This window comes from Arvicanthis niloticus, chromosome 25 (genome assembly GCF_011762505.2).
Source record: "Arvicanthis niloticus isolate mArvNil1 chromosome 25, mArvNil1.pat.X, whole genome shotgun sequence".
In the NCBI taxonomy this organism is placed as follows: domain Eukaryota; kingdom Metazoa; phylum Chordata; class Mammalia; order Rodentia; family Muridae; genus Arvicanthis; species Arvicanthis niloticus.
The window spans coordinates 16230603-16250851 of record NC_133433.1 but is presented as its reverse complement, the minus strand read 5'-3'; the positions used below and the strand labels follow the sequence as shown (position 1 = coordinate 16250851).

At 42.2% G+C, this 20249-nt stretch overlaps 1 protein-coding gene across 2 annotated transcripts in view; it reads left to right on the top strand.

The window, feature by feature from the left end:
- The first annotated feature begins 10915 nt into the window (after positions 1-10915).
- Positions 10916-20249, top strand: part of Nbn (nibrin) — a 35780-nt gene continuing 26446 nt past the window's right edge. Inside the window, exons 1-5 of one of the 2 annotated variants that reach the window (XM_076924123.1) lie at positions 10916-11071; positions 14447-14580; positions 16325-16473; positions 16808-16967; positions 17688-17791. In XM_076924123.1, the coding sequence (XP_076780238.1) occupies positions 11035-11071; positions 14447-14580; positions 16325-16473; positions 16808-16967; positions 17688-17791 (584 nt within the window). In that variant the 5' untranslated portion in view covers positions 10916-11034. The remainder of the gene's footprint in view (positions 11072-14446; positions 14581-16324; positions 16474-16807; positions 16968-17687; positions 17792-20249) is intronic. The other variant, XM_076924124.1, reaches the window with a different exon arrangement.

Genomic DNA, 20249 nt, shown 5'->3' with positions numbered 1-20249 from the left:
AATGCGCGGGGCACTATAAAAGATGACAATTTTTCAGACTTGAAAGAAATATTTATTTATTTATTTATTTATTTATTTATTTATTGTGTGTGTATATGAATACAGACACACCTGAAAAGGACATCAGATCCCATTACAGATGGTTGTGAGCCACCATGTGGTTGCTGGGAATTGAAGTCTGGAAGAGTAGTCAGTGCTCTTAACCATTTGGAGCCGTCTCTCCAGCCTTGCTTCAAATTTTAAAAAACAAAAAACAAACAAACAAACAAAAAAACCCTATCCTTATCAGGAAAAAAAAATAATCCTTAAAGCTCTGTGTCTTGGTTTGTTTTCTTGCCGGAGTGATAAAATACTCTGAACATGAACCTGTCTGGGGACAGTGAGGTAACTCACCTGGTGAAGTAACTTGCCTCCAAGCCTGAGTTCCATCTCTAGGACTCACAAGGTAGAAGAGGAGAGAACCGATTCCAGCAAGCAGTCTTCCAAGCTCTGCACAAGTGCGTTTGAACACAAAATAATAAATCTATTTAAAAATTTTTAAACACTTTGAAAAAAACCGGAGAAACTGTTTATTTTAACTCGAGGCTCCAGGTCCATCATGATGGGAAATTGAAAGAGCAGAAGCTTGGAGATGTGCTCACACGATGTTGGAAGACAGGGGGAATCGATGAATGTATCGGCTAGTAATCAGGCCTCTTTCTCCACTTTGTACAGTCCAGGATCCCCTGCCTGGGAAACAGTCCTGCCCAAAGCGAAGACAGGTCTTTCCACATCAATTAACACAATCAAGATAATGGCCAGGCCTCCAAGGCCAGTATGTCATATGATTATTTCAAGTCCACAGTTAAAAACAATTGCTGTAGCTCTGTTGTTTATCAGCCTGACACCCAACCTCATTAATTTTAGGCAATAAACTTCCACCTTTGTCCCTATAGGCTCATAGCCATGTTATAGTGTAAAATGTATTCAGTCTAACTTGAAAAGTCCCACATAATCTTTATCGATTATAACACTTTAATATTACAAAGTCGTAAACACATTACATACTCCTGACACATTATAGTACAGATAAGAATTCCTATTCAAAAATGGAAGACCCAGGATATAATACTAAATGAAAATAGAGACATGGCCACTCCTAGATATAGTTGCAGATGTGAGAAAGACCACAATGCAGAGGCATCTGGAAGAGTCCAGACTGAACCAAGCCAGCTGAATAGACAGGGCCATGAAAGGAGGGGGGGTAGGGTAGGCAGCAAGGGAGGAAGAAAAGAGGGAGATCAGAATGGAGAGAAGAACCTAGAGAGTCTGAAGAAAAAGAAAGCACATGGCCAAAATGACTGGGTTATATTGGGAAGAGAAGCTGGGGGAAGGGAAGAGAAGTGCAAAGATTGAAGAGGTTTAGGGCAGGGGTGGGTCTGAAAGTGCTGGAAGGAGTCAGGATGCTGTATCTACTTGGGATGCAGATTGCCTGGTCACAGTTGTGTTCCAATGGCTTGGAAAGTTCCACCCCTGCAGCCCTGTTGCTCTCAGCTGTTACGTCCTCTGCTAGGTTGGCTCCAATCCATGGCCACAACACCCGCCTTGGTACAGACTCCATTGTCCTAGCTTCTCCATCTCCCCGGGGTCTCCACTGAAGCCTAGGCCTTACCTTCACAGGTTTACAGAATGTCCTCTCAGGGCCCCCTGACATGGACTCTGACTTCACCGCACATTGTCTGGCCTTAGCTGTTCTCCATGACCCCCCTATCATGCCTTCAAAAGTCAGTTTCATATGGATATTGCTGCCAGGCTCTGCTATGAACGTGTAGAGCCCGTCTTCCGTCTCTGCTCCAGCTTTTGCACGGTGACCCCCAGGAACCACGTTTTTAGATAACTACCTTTGGGGAGCAGAGACCACATTCAGCCCCGGGCTCCTTTAAATGATTTGGGTCTTCATATCATGGCACCTTGAAGGGACAGAGTTTTGCCTTGGGGACATCTTTTCTCGTGTCCCATTTCAGCACAGATGACTTCTCTTCAGCAATGCCGATCTCGTTGACAACCCAGCTGTCTCCTAAGCACCAGCCTGAATGTTCTCCTGTCTTGAAAAAAAAAAAAATCCACCATTTTCCTTAAACTCGACTTCATTCTTCACAGTTCCAAGGGCCTAGTTAGAACGAACCCATATCCTTGACCAAAAATATCAAACAAATGTCTTCTCTCCAGTTCCTTATAGAGTCACTGTTCACATCTGAAGTCTTCTTATGAGCTGGCCCCCCACTGTCTACACGTCTCTCGGTGTTCTTATCGCCCAAGATCCCCTCAGAATGGTAAGCATTCAAGGCTTCTTCTAACCACAAAGTGCAAGTTCCTTCACATTCCATCCACAAACATGCTAAGAGCCACAGAGTCAGGTGTGTCTCAATGACCTGCTTCTGTTACCAATTGCTATCTTAGGTTTTATTTCCCATTTCTGAAGAAAACACTCTCACGGATGAAAATATAGCAATGGTTATATTTCAGACATACATTTTAGTAGGCTATCTACTACTCTCTAAAGGCTCTATAACAGCTTTCAGGGAGGGGGCAGCCCTGACCAGGTAATTGACAGCCCCATTTAGGATAATTCTTAATGGAAAGGACAATTTTCATTTTTTCACCAGACACTCTCCATTAGAGATGATAGTGTCTTTATCTTCTGGGAAGTTTAGAACATTAGTCCTCACCCACAAGACTATCAGAATGTGTTTGGGATGGAGAGATGGCTCAGGAGCTAAGATCATGTGCTATTCTTACAAAGAGCAAAGTTTTGTTTCAATACCTCTGTTGGCTCAGAACTACCTGTACCTCTGCAGGCACCAGCATTCATATATGTCTGTATGAGTATTAACAGCTCTGCCAAGCACGTTCCTGGTTTTGAAAGAGCTGTGCTACTTACCCATCCATCAGGGCCTCAAAGATCAGTCCAGCCTTCAATTGTCACCCATACAGACATATAAGTACACACATAATTTAAAATGTTCCATCAGAAAGAAGCTGTTTTGCTGTTTTTCCCCAAGGGACTTCAAGAACCCCCCCACCCCCACCCCCCGCTTTCACTTTCTCTCTTTTCTATCAGATTTTAAATTCTAACGGGTCAGCTATGGCGTTTTTCCTTCCTACGAAAATTAATGAATTGGGGGTAAGCAAGAAGGCTGAGCAGGTGAAAGTAGTCAGTGCAACACATAACAATTCATTCAGTCCCTGGATGCAAGGCATGCATCTTTACTCCAAGCATGTTCACGGTGAGATGAGAAACAAAGACAGGACAGTCACCAGGAAGCTTAGGGACAGCTAGCTTGGAGTATGAAGCAGGATAGAAACAAGAAACTCTACCTCTGCTTCTGATCCAACCTCCCCGTGGTTACCATGTGAAACTTTGATGGGCATATTCACAGATAGCCTACTTCCACCAATCCGAAAGCTAAGACTGTTACCAGAGTGACAGCAGCAGGCATCTTCCTACTTTGCTCTTACCCCCGCCTGATATGCCTGCCAATGCACTTGAAAGGTACCTTAGTTTGTACCTTTCTTTTATTTTGGGCATATACAAATTTCATGAAGTGTGACTATTGAAGGCTGGACTGATCTTTGAGACCCTGGTGTATGGATAAGTAACACAGCACTTTCAAAACCAGGTGCACTTGGCAGAGCTGTTAATAGGCTGGGGCCAGGGCCTTGGGAGCCTTTCTCTGAGGCTCTGATTTATCAAGAAAAATAAAAACAAACAAACAAACAACAACAAACCCAACTCCTTCTCTAAAACCAGGGATATGCTTCACAGACCCAGTAATAGCCTGGGACCAGAGCCTTTTGAGATCTATGGCTTTCAGATCCTGAGAGCCGAACTCTCCTGTTTGAAAGGGTTATGTTATCAGTACCAAGGCCATTATACTATATGCTCAGTCTGCAACACCCTTGTGTTCCACTTGTACAAGACTGGCTTGATTAGCCTCCTGCTGGTTTTGTCCCGTTGTATGGTACAGTCTGTTGACTTTGCCACATTTCTCCCCTGGAAATAGCATAAAATGCTGTACTTCTTAATAAACTTGCTTGGCATAAGATATAGCTTCTGCAAGACCTCCGAATTCCATTTAAAAACCAAATCTTCCCTACCATCCTCTTTATGTCTGGATCTCCTGATCTTCTTTCTAAGGACCCTGACAATGAAGAAAGACCTGCTGAACCAGGTCTTCTGACCATGTTGGAACACTGTATTTGGAGTAACCTGAATCTGCATTTCTGGGCCATGGTTGTTGGATTCCAATACTAAGGTTGTAGTCTACCATATCCAGACAGCTTTCCTGAGCTTGGTGCAAAATGGGGACTCCCTTTTCTTAGCAGGACTTCCTCTTCTCTGCCTGATTGGGGGGGGGGGGGCAACTCCCTCATCTTCTACCTGAAGAATGTCACATACTCCCAGGCAAAATTTCAGCTTCAACTTCCTCTCTCCTGATAAGAACTTCTCCATGCAGATGAGGCATTCCCAGTACTTTAAGCTGCAGCCAATGATTTACATCCACCTTGAAAATTCCTTCCTACTCTTCAAGGTTCATATAGCCCTTGTTTACACCAAATAAAGCATTTGTGCACAAGCTGTTTCACTGAGTATCATCTAAGAGCGCTGTAACACTGAAATCCCCAGAGAAACTTTCTCCCCCAGCACTCCCTGCAGGCCTGGGGTCCTACTGACCCACCTATTCATGTGGGGCTGTGAAAGGGTGTCTTCGTTTTTGGTGTGGCAAAGGCTTCGAAGCCTGACCCCAGTGGGGCAATGGCAGGTGTTCGGCCACTCCCCCAGAACCCAGGGTCCTGACACAGTTTAAGACCTCCATTTGACCTGTGCCTTGCAGAGTCATGTAGGGCAATGACCCTCCACAGGTAGAGGGCAAGACTACAGGCCTTAGGCCTCAAGAGATTTCCATACGGAGTTACCTAAAGGTCAGAAGGCGCGGCTAATTAAGTATTCTTTCCCAGTCCCTCCCTCCCTATTTAAGTCAGGCCCGCCCTGGCCTAAGTGGGGAGTTGCACATCCGGACCATCTATCGTCTGCCAAGTCAAAATGCTCTTGGAATCCCCGACTTTCTTTTATTGGGGCCTGACCGTTGTGGAGGACTTCTCTGTGGTCCAGCCACAGGAGGCACTATTCAAGCCAAACAAGTATAACAAGCGAGCACTTCCCTCGCCCGAGCTTTCTGCGGCCCCCCGCCCCCAGTGGTGTCTGGGGGCCGAATGGAGACACCAAACTCCGGGTCCACTCCAGAGCCCCGCGCTGCCCACGGAATCAGGCTGAGTTCACGCCCCACCCGTGGGCTCCCCTACGGCCTCTCACGGCCCAGTGTTGCACAGAATGAACTCAGTCAAGGTTCCTGTGCTCCAGTCTCCTTGGAGCAGTGGGAATCACCAACTGCCCAACAAGATTTAGAGATCCACGCCGGTATGCACTGCCTTCAGTTACTCTTCCCCTCCCCCAACCCCCAGACAATCAGTGACTCCTGAACATCACCCCAAGGGACAAAGCGAAAGTGGAACCACATTGGTCACTAATATTCCCTTGGTGTCCTATTTTGCTTTCTGTTGCTGTAGTAAACACCATAATAACCACAAGCAACATATAGGGGAAGGGGCTATTTGGTTTACAGGTTGCAATCCATTATGGAGGAAGTCAAGACAGGAACTCAAGGCATGAGCAGGATGATTAGTGAGAACTGAAGCACAGATCATATAAGAACACTTCTCACTGGCTTGCTTTCTGTGGCTTGCTCAGCTACTACCTGGGACACCTGCCCAACCGGTACCTCTTACAGAGGGCTGTCCTACATCAGTCAGTAATAAAGTGTTACAGACATACACACAGGCCAATCTGATGGAGGCAGTTCCTCAGTTAAGATCTCTATTTCTCAGATATGTGTTGGTTTGTGTTGACAAGAACTATGATAATTTGAGATGAAAGCTGCTATTTTGAGTGAACAGGCCATTGTTAATTCTCATCCGATACTCTTCTGTAATAAACTCTGTCTTCTACATTGTCCCCTCTGTCTCCTCTGAATTGATTTGACCAAGAATCTAAACAGTGGGGTCTAACTTCAGTGTCTGAGCATATATTTCTCTTAAACGCTAACATTTATCAATGTTGTTGTTGTTGTGTGAGTGTGTGTCTGTATGTAAGAGAGAGACCAGGGTCAGTATTCTTTATATACACATCCCTAATCCTCGCAAGCACTTACAAAGAATATGAGATAGCTTTGCATCACTATAACAAAATACCTGAGCTAAACAGGCTGGACTTGGGAAGACTTCCAGAAGTGTCAGCCTGATGACTCTGTAGGCATGTTTTTGTGTATTGTGTAAAGATTATCTTTGAATTATTCAAATGCCGATTTCTCTGGCCCCATATCTCAGACACGGCATTGTAAGGCTTATTTTAAGAATCTGTTTCAAATTTGTGTAAACATTGTTCCCAGTTTAGTATTATTTGTTAATAAAAGCTGATCAGTTAATGGCTGGGCAGGGCTGGACTTATGATTCCAGTGAGGGGAGGAGGGGGGGGGTGTAAAAAGATATATGCCTTTGATTCCGATCTTGAATCTGGAAGACACATATTTAATCTGAGCCACACCATCTTCTGGAACCCATATAAGGACATGGAAGAAGGAAGTGTTTGCTCTTTGCCTGCTTGCCCTCAACTTTGTTAGCAAGTCCACTCCCTCCTTCACTAGCATTATATCTCACTTCGGGATTACAGCATCTATTGAAAATCAGCTAGCCTTGTGGGCTGAGCTACTTCTGGATTCTTGGACTTTCTGTTCACAGCCAATGTTGCACTAGTTGGACTGTAGTCTGTGATTCTAATAAATCCCATATATATTCATTAGATATATATCCATATATATGTACATATATATGGATGTATCCATATTTTTTAGATATATAATGAGATTCATTCAATAAATTCTGCTACTCTAAAGAATCATGACTAATACAGAGGGTTAGTGTGAGATCATCACAGTTGGAAGCAGACAGGCAAGACAATAGAGCAGTAGTTGAGTACTTTATATCCTGATCCTGTTGGGGTCTAGAAATTGTTACACAAACCACGTAGACATCAATCTCCGTCAAATAGGGATGATTTATTGAACACCATACCCCAAGACTAATCAGGCTCAGGAGCTGAACCACGACCCTGAGTTAAGATCCTACAGAGCTTTTTAAGCCTGAGATCTAAAAAAATCTATATGAAGTTATTCCACCAGTTAGGATTTAGGGATAAGAGATTTCCTTAGGAATATATGTTGTACATTTATCTGTTAACATTGGTTGGAAAATTCAACTGTGGCAGGGGATTTTCCTTGTCTAACATTCATGTCTTAACTTGTCTACCAGGATGGGACTTGTCTTATCTAACATTCATGTCTTGCCAACCAGGATGTCAGCTACACATGTACACGTCTCTTTCTTCCATGTAGTATGTCACTCAGTTCCCAGGGAGGCCTTGACCACTACTCAAAATGAAAGTCTTATTTTAAGTAGTTTCTTATGTCTCTTATGTTGGGGTCCATCCCAGGGGAAGCTTATAAAAGCAAATACCATAAAAGCTTACACACAGGTACAGGATGTGCTGGTGGGTAGTTGGTTCAGGTCCAAGTGTATTATGGGTAACTATACAAAGCAGTGCTACTGACTTCTATTATGATTAGTTTCTGAGGGCACAAAACATAACAGAATATGTAGTTAACTCGGCATTAGAAAGTTTCCTCCTAACAGCAGAAACATATGAGAAGGTTTCCTTATAATGGCAGGCTAGCCAGGTAACAAGTTACCCAACCCTTAACACTTTGCCTAGGCCTTAACATTCCATCTAGGCCTTAATTGTTTACCTAGGCCTCAACAATCTGCAGTCGGCAAGCAAAGAGAAAGAAACGTTAAAGCCTCCTCCAGCCACACACTTCCTCCAACAAGGGCAAACCAACTCTAACAAGGCTGTAGCCTAATTCTTCCCCAAAGGCTCATCAACTGAGGACTAAGCATGCAAATACACAAACCTAGGGGCCATTCTCATTCTCATTTGCCACAACAGAGGGCAAAAGATATGAAGGGATACACACACACACACACACACACACACACACACACACACACCAAATCACACCAAAAAAATGGGAAAAGATTTTCTTCCTTCCTTCCTTTTTTTTTTTTTTTTTTTTTTTTGACAGGGTCTATGTAGTCCTGGCTGTCCTGGAATTCATTATGTAGACCAGCTAGCCTTGAACTCAGAGATCTGCTTGCCTCTTCATCCTGAGTGTTGGGATTAAAGGAATGTGCCAGCACACCCAGCTGGGAAAAAAGTTTCTTAGTAATGAGGCTGAATATCGTGTACGTGCATATAATCATCAGATGATCACTCCAAGACACTTCAGAGGTACAGTCCTCTTCTCAGATGCCCACACCCATGCTTTTGGATACGTCCTAATCTTTCTGAGTACCTCTATGTTAACTTCTGCACTTAAATCTGTGTTTAAACATTCTCTTCAACAAACTCCAATTCTGCTTTATGAAATTCTTTTCTGCAGTGAGGTTAAGGATCATGGTATAACCTAAAGGATAAGGCAGTCCACAGACTGCAGGCACCAGATCCGGGCTGCTTCCTTCTGTTCCTCTGCTGACAGGATAATTGATTAAAACACTGTGAATGTGAAGAGTTGAAATGTTTTAAATACAAAGCCAAATTATCTTACGCTACCTTTAATGCCCTTAATACCCAGTTATTGCACCTACTTCTGTGTCTGACTCAACATCTTTGTACCAGTTAAATCCTTTTAACATGTATTAACAGACAACTAGCTTCCAGCAATGAGCGGGCTAAGACGTATCACACCTTTCCTTTGCTGTAACCTGCTTAGCTGGTGTTTTCACCAAGGTATTTAGTAAGTATATTGATTTACGACTTTCTTTTGTTCTCTAACTATAAAAACTCCAGGAAACTATGTCCATGTTGGAACAGGGTATTTAGAACCTGAATGCACATACTGAGGTGCTTGATGGTCACTTAAATTTGGCTTAAGAATTACTATCTTTTGTACTTTTTGAACTGAGAAAATGTTAATTACCTGCTTCCTCCCAGTAGAGCTCACCTCGAGTTTTCTTTACTTCCCAATAAGCTTAAAGCAATTAGAACATGCCCTAGCCTAGTAATAGGCAGGAAATGCTCACTGTTTTCCTGCCTGTGGAGAATGGTTGCTAGGCCAGAATGATGTGACAGGAACTGACACTGTGGTTGTAATATCATGTCTCTTTTCATGGTCTCCCATGTAGCAATCCATGAGTACTTTGAACAAGAAAGCAAAACAAATGCCCTCAGGTTTTTGTTTTCGTGAGCAGAGAGTTGAGGTGGGACTTCAAGTGTCCTGATTAAGTGTTGTCTAGAAGTTACTGAAGTATTGGCTAATGTTTGTGTTAGCTATAAACACCCAATATTCAGTATCTTGTGTACATTTATGACAGGTCATTTGGTTTAAATCAAGGCTCACAGCTTCTGGGGTGAGGAAAGTGTCTGAAAGGAGTCCGTCAATCCCTCCAAGCTTTGCAGTATAGGCACAATTAAGAATAAGAAGCTGAGTGACTGAGCTGCGGTGACACACACCTTCAATCCCAGTGCTTGGGAGGCAGAGGCAGGCAGATCCCTATTAGTTCAAGGTCAGCCTGGTCTACATAGAGTTCCAGGCTAGCCACAGATACATGAGCCTCTCTGAACAAACCAAAACAAAAAACAAACAAACAAAAACCCAGTAATTTTCAAGCTCAGTTCTCTGTGTTGTAAATAAAGAAAGAGGTCCCTTAGTGTAAATAGTTGATTGTCTGCTACGTCTTAGATTCTAAGGGTTCTAGGTTTCCAGATTCTAACAACCACATGCCAAAAATACTAGTTAAAAAGTATTTCTGCTGAACATATACAGGTTGTTTATTATTCCTTAAACAATAGAACCGGACAACTGTTTAAATTGCACTTACATTTTATTATATATATCATATGTAATCTAATAGTCAATTACAACTATGTAGGAAGATTTCTGTGCTGTTTATTAGTGCTGACAATCAAAACCAATGATTCATGCATGCTAGCTAAGTGCTGCATTTACTCTGCTTGTATCTGTCTCAGCTCTATACTTTAGCTTCCCAAATCCCTTGACGTCTCTTGCTGTGTCTCTTCAACTCCTTTGTAATCCATCTTTTTTCTTTTTCTTTTCTTTTTGGATAGGATTTCTCTGTTTAGACAAGGCTGGCCTCAAACTCACAGAGATCCACCTGCTTCTGCCCCCCAAGTGCTGGGATTAAAGGTGTGCAACGCCACTCACAGCAGTTGAAGTCATTCTTTAATGGACACACACCCTTGCTGTATGATGTATTAATATTACAACTGGAAAAAAAAAAAAAAAAAACCTGTTTACCAGTGATCAACTCTTAAGGGAAACTGGGACTACTTGGCAAATTGCAGTCAAAGATAACGCAGCTTGCAGATTTATTGTTATATAGTAAATTCTGACATTGCGTTAAGATGTAAATATGGGTCTGGTGTAATACACTCAGGACACAATGGAGAAGATTAAACATACAATTGGCTTTGACATGAAATTTTCATTTTGACTGATACTACTACAAATGATGTAAATTTACTACAAATGATGTAAATTGAGACATTTTAAATACAGCAAATAATACACCCAACCAGCAGTCTGATGTATTTAGTTTAAAATCCGCATAACTTCCGAGATCTTGAAACATTACAGCTTGTTGATTACACCGTGACACTTTCTGCGCTGCACTGCTGCATCTTCCGCACTAGGTGGCGCCCGCGCCGGCGGCGCGCTCTGGCCCCATTCCCACGTTTCCGAGGAACTTGGCGGAGGCTTTGGAACGCGCACGTCCCGGAGCCCGCGCCGCTGCAGCACGGTGGCCGCGCACGCCGGGCGGCCGCGGTTGGCGTCGCACGTCGCGGGGTTCTGAGACGCCGGACCCATGTGGAAGCTGCTCCCGGCCGCAGGTGCGGCTCCAGGTAGGAGCGTTAAGGAGGTGGCGGGAAGTTCTTCCCGGGAGCCGCGGGGAGGTGGGGGTGGGGAAAACAGCAGAGCGCACTTCCGGTCCGTCCTCCTCGCCTTCCGGCCCAGGCTGACTGGACACGGAAGCTGGGTGGTGGGAACCGAGATGGGAGCCCACCGTACACTTGGGGCGGTGAGGTGTACGTGCCCAGGTTGGACCGGTCCAGCTAGGCTGCGAACGACAGAACTGAAGCCCTTAATGGAAACACCACGCAGAGTTAGCTCAGGCGCCCAGCCAAGGGTGGAGGCGGACGCAGGAGCATGGTTACGAGAAATCACGTGACGCCACAGGCCGGCTTTAAAGTTTTCAGACTTTTCCCCTCCACCCAGCCATTTTTACGCAGTGAGAAAGGTTATCACGTGTTAAGTGGTTGTCCCCTTATATAGTCACAATTGATGGACGATTAAGTACTTGCCTGCGACTGTATCTTGTTTTCTGGGAACTTAATGAAGATGCAGCTTACGAACAGTATAGAGTCTGAAGGATAAAGTCTGAAAGATTATCTTTGTGGGTTGGGGCACAGCAAAGGTAGAACGCAAATTTGTGTTGCGGAGCAAGGAGGACTCTGAATAATTGGCCTTGAGCCTAGCTAATTCTATGGGTGTCTGTAAAATAGAAATTTTCTAGCGGTAGTGGCACAGGCTTATAATCCCAGCACTTGGGAGGTGGAGGAAGGAGGATCCCGAGTTAAAGGTTATCAGCTACTGTAAGTTTGAGGCCTGCGAGGTACGTGAGAGCCTGTCTCAAAACAGATAACAACCTGCCAAATTTAAGTTTGGGTAAGGGAAGGATTTGTGAATTGCTTGTCACCGTGAACGGGTAGAGTTTCACAGAGCTCCACACAACACCATGGTCAAGCAATATTTTATACACAGAAAAGGACATAACTTAGAAAAGCACCTTGATTAAATTTTACTTCAGCTGCCCTACTTGAGGGAATGTATGAAGAGGCATTTAGAGTATAAGGACTCTTATCTGATTCCTTCCTGGTCTGTGACTGGCTGATACCTAGCTGTTAGAAAAATGTACTTTTAGGCTGTGGTTCAGTACTCACCCAGGTAGCCTTAACCCTTTAATTAACATGATAACAGAATAAATATGCTTCTAGAGCCAGTATCAGCTGCATTTCAGAATCTGATGGAAGCTAAGGGATTAGTTGTCAGGTTAGTTGGTCACCTTTGTGTTACAGCAGCAACTAACCGTATTTATTTACCTCCCTTGAAACCATCCAAGTTCATCTCTAGTAAACTGAGTGTGATAGTTCCTTCCTGTAGTTCCAGCTCCTGAGAAGTTGAGGCTGGGGGATGTTGAGTTTGAGGACAGCTTAGGCAGCATAGTGAGACGTCCTCTCAAAAATGAAAGAAAACAAACAGAAATCTCACTGACAATACTTAACGCAGACCGTTTAGAAGGATGCCAGGGGTCTGCTGGACTCTTCCTATTTGTCTACTTGTGATAATTACTGCACCAACTGGAAGCCCATGCCTCCGAGAATTCCACAGGTCTCCAACATGCCTGCTATTACTCCACCGGTTGCTGATTCACTACTTTATTTTAACGTTTGATTGATTCTTTGTGAATTTCATACGATACACTGACTTTCTCCTCATCCCTCCATCTCCACCCTCCGACCTTGCAACCTCCCCCTCAAACAAAACAAACAAAAGAAAAAACAAACAAAATCTTACCCTGGAAGCTTCAGTGTGTCATGTCACGCAGTACACCTTTGTGCCTAAACAACTTTTTTTTTTTTCAAATGTTCATTGGTATGAGTTATTGATTAGGCTTAAGTCTTCTGCTACACTATCAATACTGGATCCTCACCAGGACTCCTCTTGGATATCCTGTTGTTGCCCTGTGTCATGGAGATACTGCAGCTTTGGTTCTAGAGGACCAGCCCCTTCTCATGCTCCAGCAGTTCGGCAGTGGGGTAGATGTAGGGATGAGCCAACTCAGAGCCCTGGATCTAAGTCTGGGTGATTGCTGAGTTGGCCAGCCTAATAGCTCTCCAGAGTGCCACAGCTGGTGAGGGATGGGGCCAGCTCTGCACAACCCTTGGACATCAACATGGTCCTAGCTGACAGCCCAGACCAGGGATGTCCACATGACCTTTGGTGGTACCATGATCCATGTTACATGTAACAGGTCCCCACTGCTGCAGGGCCATGGACCCAGACATGGCCTTGGATGGCATTGCAGGCTACTCCTATCGAGCCATTCCTTACTACTTTCCATTCTCCTGGTCCACCTTTCTTCTTCATACATGTCCTTCTGATTCTCTTTCTATCTCTCCACCACTTACTTGTTCATCTTCCTTGCACCTGAGCTTCTGGGTGTCTTTTTTTTTTTTTTTTTTTTTTTTTTGGTTTTTCGAGACAGGGTTTCTCTGTGTATAGCCCTGGCTGTCCTGGAGCTCACTCTGTAGACCAGGCTGGCTTTGAACTCAGAAATCTGTCTGCCTCTGCCTCCCAAGTGCTAGGATTAAAGGTGTGCACCACCACCGCCCGGCTCTGGGTGTCTTTTTAATGGTGCCTGGTAGAGGTCATCTTTGAAGTGCTCCGCCCCACCAGTATGTCTTGGCTCCCTCACCCATGTCTCCCAGACTATAGCGTTTATTCCATACTCCTCCCTAAATCTTGAGCACTGCTTCTCAGTCCATTAAACCCATCCTTATGCGCAATGTCCCTTGGACTTTCAACAGCTAAGTGACTTCTATGTTATCTTAGGGGCAGGCCAATCCTGACTCCATTAGGCAATGTGTTACCTCAGTCATTCTCCCTACATCCTTATCTTGAACATTGTTTCTGAGTCAACAGAACCCATCTTTATGGAAGAAGCCATATGCTCTTTGTAAAGAGTTTCAGTGTAAACAGGTCTTAAGCTTTGTTGTTTGTGTGGGACTGAGCCAATTGTCATCAGGAAACTATTATTCAAAGTTGTGCTTAAATATGGCTAATATCAACTGTCTGGTGCCAGCCTCTAGATGTTTGTACCAGCACTGGCTAACTTAAGCTGAACGGAGCTCCATTTTTGCCTCTCTATGGATTGTTTTACTGCCAGCTGTAGAACTGGCAGGGACACCCCTCCCCCACAATATACACACGATGCACATATGTACATGTAGACAAAACACATAAAATAAATCCAGCAAAACTTTTAAAAGGAAAACCTCACATATGATGTATATAATTTATATAAATATGCATGCATAATATCAAGTTGCTTAGCATTTGAGTAGCAGAAGAATGAGTTATTTGTAATAAATATACAGTATGTCCTGTATTGTGAATATATGTGTACCTTACATTCATTTACTTCTGTTTTCCCTTAGGAGAACCATGCCGACTTTTGGCTGGCGTAGAGTACATTGTTGGGAGGAAAAACTGTGCCATTCTAATCGAAAATGATCAGTCAATCAGCCGAAATCATGCTGTGTTAACAGTAAACTTTCCTGTAACCAGTTTGGTATGCTGCTAACTTTTATTTTACTATCTTATTTTTGTTTGTTTTAAGGTTTATTCGTTTATTGTATGCACGTGAGTATTGTGTCTTCATTGACACCTGCAGGCCAGAAGAGAGTATCAGGTCACATTTTAGACAGTTGTGAGCCACCATGTGGTTGCTGGGAATCGAATTCAGTGCTCATAACTGCTGAACCATGTTTCCAGCCTCTATTTTACTATCTTGTTAGCATATTAGATAAAACAAAACAAGAAACAACAGAAAAACCCACACATAGTTATTCTAGTTGTATTTATTTTGAAATAGGATGCTTCTATTTAAATGGTTTGCTTTTTCTGAGGGTGATTTTGAAATTCAGAGAAAGTGTTTGTTAGAAAATATCCTGTTAGTCTTTTGTCATAGTGATGGGCTACCTAAGATAAACAGATTAAAGAGGGATGTACAGACTTTGCCTCAGGATTTGAATCTGTGGTCTTTTGTTCATCATATTTTATCTGTGGCCCATGCCAAACATCGTGGAACACTTACAGGAGGCTACTTCCATCCTGACAGCTAAGAAACAGAGCAAAGAGGGGAGGCCCCAGAACTTCTTTCAGGTTACCCTTCCACAGATCTAACTTTCATCCAATGGTCCCACAGGCTGACAGCTAAGCCTTTAACCCATGGTTCTTTGGAGGACACTTAGATACAAACTACTGGGCATTTATTGAATGGTTTGTGTGTATCAGTCAGGCACCAATGCTGGGAATACAAGAGTGAATGACCTTTATAGCTCACAGTCTTAAAGGACTTGAAGCAGCTGTATGGACACTGGCTTTTCCTATGTAGCACATTTTGTAGCAGTCGGAATTGATATATGTTACTAGGGAAGATGACTTGCCTATGCCATTTGGCTCCATTGAATGGCTCTGAGTATGTTTTATCACAACCATAGGTGATAAAGGTGGTAAAGGTGATAACGTATTTTTAACTACCCGTGCTTATGTTAGTATTCATGGTGCAAGGGAAGCTATTACTTTGTGTACGGTGCACATATGTAAGTGCTAGATGTGCTCAGAGAAATTCAGGTTTTAAGTCTCTTCTTTTAGGGATGGAGAAAATGTTTATTATTGAAGTTCATCTCGCCAGGCAGTGGTGGCGCACACCTTTAATCCCAGCACTTGGGAGGCAGAGGCAGGCAGATTTCTGAGTTCAAGGCCAGCCTGGTCTACAGGGTGAGTTCCAGGACAGCCAGGGCTATACAGAGAAACCCTTGTCTCAAAAAACCAAAAAGCAAAACAAAACAAAAAACAAACAAACAAACAAACAAAACACAAAAAGAAATTCATCTAGAAAGAGTAAAACAGTTGCATTCATTCAGAAACTCTACCCCTTTAATCTCGTGTTCTCATTGGGTTACTTTTTAATGATATGATTTTGACAATGTAAAAAATGTGTAGATGAGGATACACCTGGCATGTTAAATACAAAGCAGACTGTACCAAAGGAAAAGCCTCAGAAGAATGGGTTTGCTTGGCTCAGGAAATGCACAATCTGAGCAGTGAGATCTGTTCTCAGGGGTAAGGCTTGACCTTAAGAAATGACCTTAGGGGAAAATGCTAGTTGAGTGACTTCCCTAAAGGCGGCCTAAGTGGAATCATCATCTCCTTAGTTTCTGCTTCCCTAGAAAGTTACTAATCTTGTGAGATCTACCCTGTAATTACTAAGTGGTAAATGACTTTAAATCATTTATTGATTTTCTTTTCAGAGTCAAACAGATGAAATTCCTACATTAACAATAAAAGATAATTCTAAGTATGGAACCTTTGTTAATGAAGAAAAAATGCAGACTGGTCTTTCCTGCACTTTGAAGACAGGAGATAGAGTTACCTTTGGGGTGTTTGAAAGTAAATTCAGGTAAGATGTTTCAGAGTTGATGTGAAATCCACAGCTGCATTTGAAATTCTCAAAGAAGAGACTTTGGCTAAGGTGTTGAAACTGTGTAACTGGATGAGGTTGTGTGGCCTGGACAGTTGTAACAGGGACTCACTTGTATGAATCCTCATGGGTTACATTGTAATCTTAAATTGGGTCATCGTTTCTTTTTCTTTTTCTTCATTAGAACTCAAGACTGAAGAAATGATAATTTCTTAGGAAAAATACATTAAGATTAAGATGCTATTTTAAAATCCTGTAAGTGGCTGTCACAAGCACCACAATCTAACTTGATGTAACTTATTTTCATTTGCAGAGTAGAATACGAGCCTTTGGTTGTTTGTTCTTCTTGTTTAGATGTCTCTGGGAAAATGGTTTTAAATCAAGCTATACTACAGCTTGGAGGACTTACTGCAAACAACTGGACAGAAGAATGTACTCACCTTGTTATGTCGTCAGTTAAAGTCACCATTAAAGTAGGTTGGAAACCTTTGTGTCAAGATCAGGTTCTGTCAGTTTACCCTAGTGACTTACAGTCATTTACTTTGAAACAGTCAGAATGGCTATATATTCACGTATGATTATTCCATGTTTGTATTTGGACTTGAATGGCTTTTCATGGTTTATTATCTCAGAGAAGCAGTAGCACGCCAAATTATATTTCAGATTTTGATTTGACATTTTAAAAAGGTTTTATGTTATCCTTTGCTGTGAAATTTATTTGATTGTACAGCTCATGTTTCAGTCTAAGACAAAGACTATAGTTAATGGGCTAGCCACTCTTCAAGGTTTGCATCTTACTTCTGTGTCAGGTTGCCTTTCCTGTCCACATACCATCTCATGATAGCACACTCGTCTTTTCTATTGAAGATTCTATTCACAAAGACTGTGGAGTTCTTGTAGTTTAGTATTTCTTTAGTGAGTCTCACCAACCTAGATATGTAGATACATGTGTGCCTTTGCAATAGTGACTGAGGGCTTTCTAAATTTGAGTCTTTATATAATGGTTATATAAACCTAAGCTATGACCATGTACTGACTTTTATTTTAGATTGTGTCTCCTTTGTACATTAAGGACTTTGAAAGGAGAAATAGTGTAAAACCACCTCTTTTTAGTTTATAACTTACAATTTTCTTTTAAGTAAGCTATTGTATGAATGTATGTATTTATAGTTACATTTGATTTTCCGTTTTAGACTATATGTGCACTCATTTGTGGACGTCCAATTGTAAAGCCAGAATACTTTTCTGAATTTCTCAAAGCAGTTGAGTCTAAGAAACAGCCTCCAGAAATTGAAAGGTATATAACCTAAACATTAAATTTAATAATATATAGCATAGAAATGAGTAGGTGTTGGTTTTATTCAAATTAATCTTATGTCAAATATTTCTTGTCACCTTGGAACAAATCTTAAATAAGTGTCAATATTTAAATAACACAGTATAAAGACAATGAATGACCCTCATGGTGGTCAGAAGAGCATGTATGACTGTACCTGGTGTCATCTGAGAGGAAATCCCAAAGCTGTGTGGTGCAGCAAGACTCTTGAAGCCACAGAGGCCAGGACTCTGCTCTCAGCTACCTCATGCAAAAATGTGGCTCAGCAGGATGTAGAGGCAAAGCCTCCACACCCCAGCTCCAAAACTCAGCAGGAGGCTAAGCCAGAAGGATGGCGAGTTCTCAGCCTGCACAGACTGCTTGGTGAAAGCTTTTCTCAACAGAAGGAAAACACACCTGAGTGTCAGGGGTGACTGATACTTTCTAGCTGAGCTACTTTAGGTATTAGTAATAATGTACAGTGCGTACAATCTGAATATGTTGCCTGATACAAGTACTTGATGCGGTAAACTGTAAAAATATCTGAATGGGTTCATATTTTTTATTTTATTTGCTTTTGATACTCTGTCAAATGTTAAACAACCGTCTTAGGAAATGTATATGCTGTGTAGGGATACTTTGAAGCAGTAAGAATTGTGATTAGGTAGGAAGATATTGACCTTACTCACAGGTTCCATGGTGAAGCTGACTGTTGGTGGGCTCATCTTTATAGGTTACTATCTAGCAGATGTGTAGGTACGTGTGCCACAGCAGACAAGTGGAGGTTCTATCCTTCCACCACTGGGTTCCAGAGACTGAGCTCAGAGTGTCAAGCTTAGTGACCAGTGCCTTTATACACAGGACCGTCCCTCCAGCCCGGTTGTTGTCTTTCATTCAGGGTCTCATAGGTCCCAGGCTGGCCTGAAACTCATGTGGTCAGAAGATGACTTTGAACTTGGGATCATCTTGTCTCCTCTTACTGACTGGCAGGATTACAGCTGAATTCCAAAGTTCTCAGTGTCTGTGAGGCTGGAAGAGAACCCAGAGCTTCTCATATACCTAACAAACACTCTACCGATAGAACTACATCATCAGCCTTGAAGAATCATTTTTTAATTAAAATGTTTTGCAAGTAAATTTTATTACCAATTTTAAACTACCTAATTCAAGTAATTTTTTCCAATACAGATTTTTTTTTTTTAAAAAAAAACTAATCCTGGCTGGCCTGGAACTCAGTATGTAGACCAGGCTAGCCTTGTACTTACAGAGATCCACCTGCCTTTGTTTTCTGAGTGTTGGAATTAATGGTGTGTACTCCTGGCTCCACTGCACGTGTTTTAGGGACTGTTCATCCCCCTGTTGATCATAGGTGTCCCTGTTTAACTTAGTCAAAAATTAGTTTCTTCTGGTTTTTGTTTGCTTGGTTGGTTGGTTGGATGGTTGATTGTTTTGGGATTTTATATGGATATAATTTTTATCTAGGAGGTTTATTTTATAATTTGGTTATTGAATAACACAGTATTTTGGATTCTGATCAGTGGTAGGTGATTCTTTTTTTAATTAATAATAATTTTTTATTTTATTTTTATTTATTTTATATTTTATTTACATTTCAGATGCCATCCCCTTTCCCCATTTCCCCTCCCAAGAAAGCCCTATCCCATTCCCCTTACTCCTTTTTGCTTTTATACATTTTTTAAAAATGTTAATCAAAGGCTTTATAAGTTTGGTAATGCGCAATCAGAAGTGTAACCCAATACCCAACCTAGATATATAAACTATCTTTGACTGGTGGAGACACGTGAACATCTGCCTCCATGCCTCCCTCTCTTTCTCTCTCTCTCATCACCTAGCTTCACCCTTCCTGTTAAAATAAAACTTTTCTCTCAAAATGAAATTACAGCATAGTTATTCCTAATTGTACCGGTGAGGTACAAGATAGTCCTAATACCCAGTCCATCATTTTGTTGACTAACCAGAACCTCTGTCATCTGTCCTAACTAAAGCATTCAGTTTTGAACCTGGCTTTTTTTCTTGGCTTTAGAATAAATGTCAGCTGAAAACCATCCACTCAGATCTGTTCTCTCAAAGTAAATAGCCAGGATTGGCTATGAGACTATAGGTCTTTACCCCGTCAGAAATCCAGAATGACTAAGTTAACTGAAATTATGGGAAGCACTAAGCATAGCTTCTAAAACTTAGCCAATTTATAGAGACCACTGAACACCTCGAAAGCCCCTATACTACCAAACGTTGGAGCATCAAATCTTCAGCCTTCTGGCCCAGAATCATCTGACAGACCTTAGTGATGCAGAATTATTAAGGGCTGATTACTCTGTCTAGGCAGATATACTTAGTTGACTATTCTGCATGTGTGTCCTTTTCTGGACAGTAATTTGTCTGTAGATGGAAAGAGGCAATTTTTGCCTAGTGGCTGTCT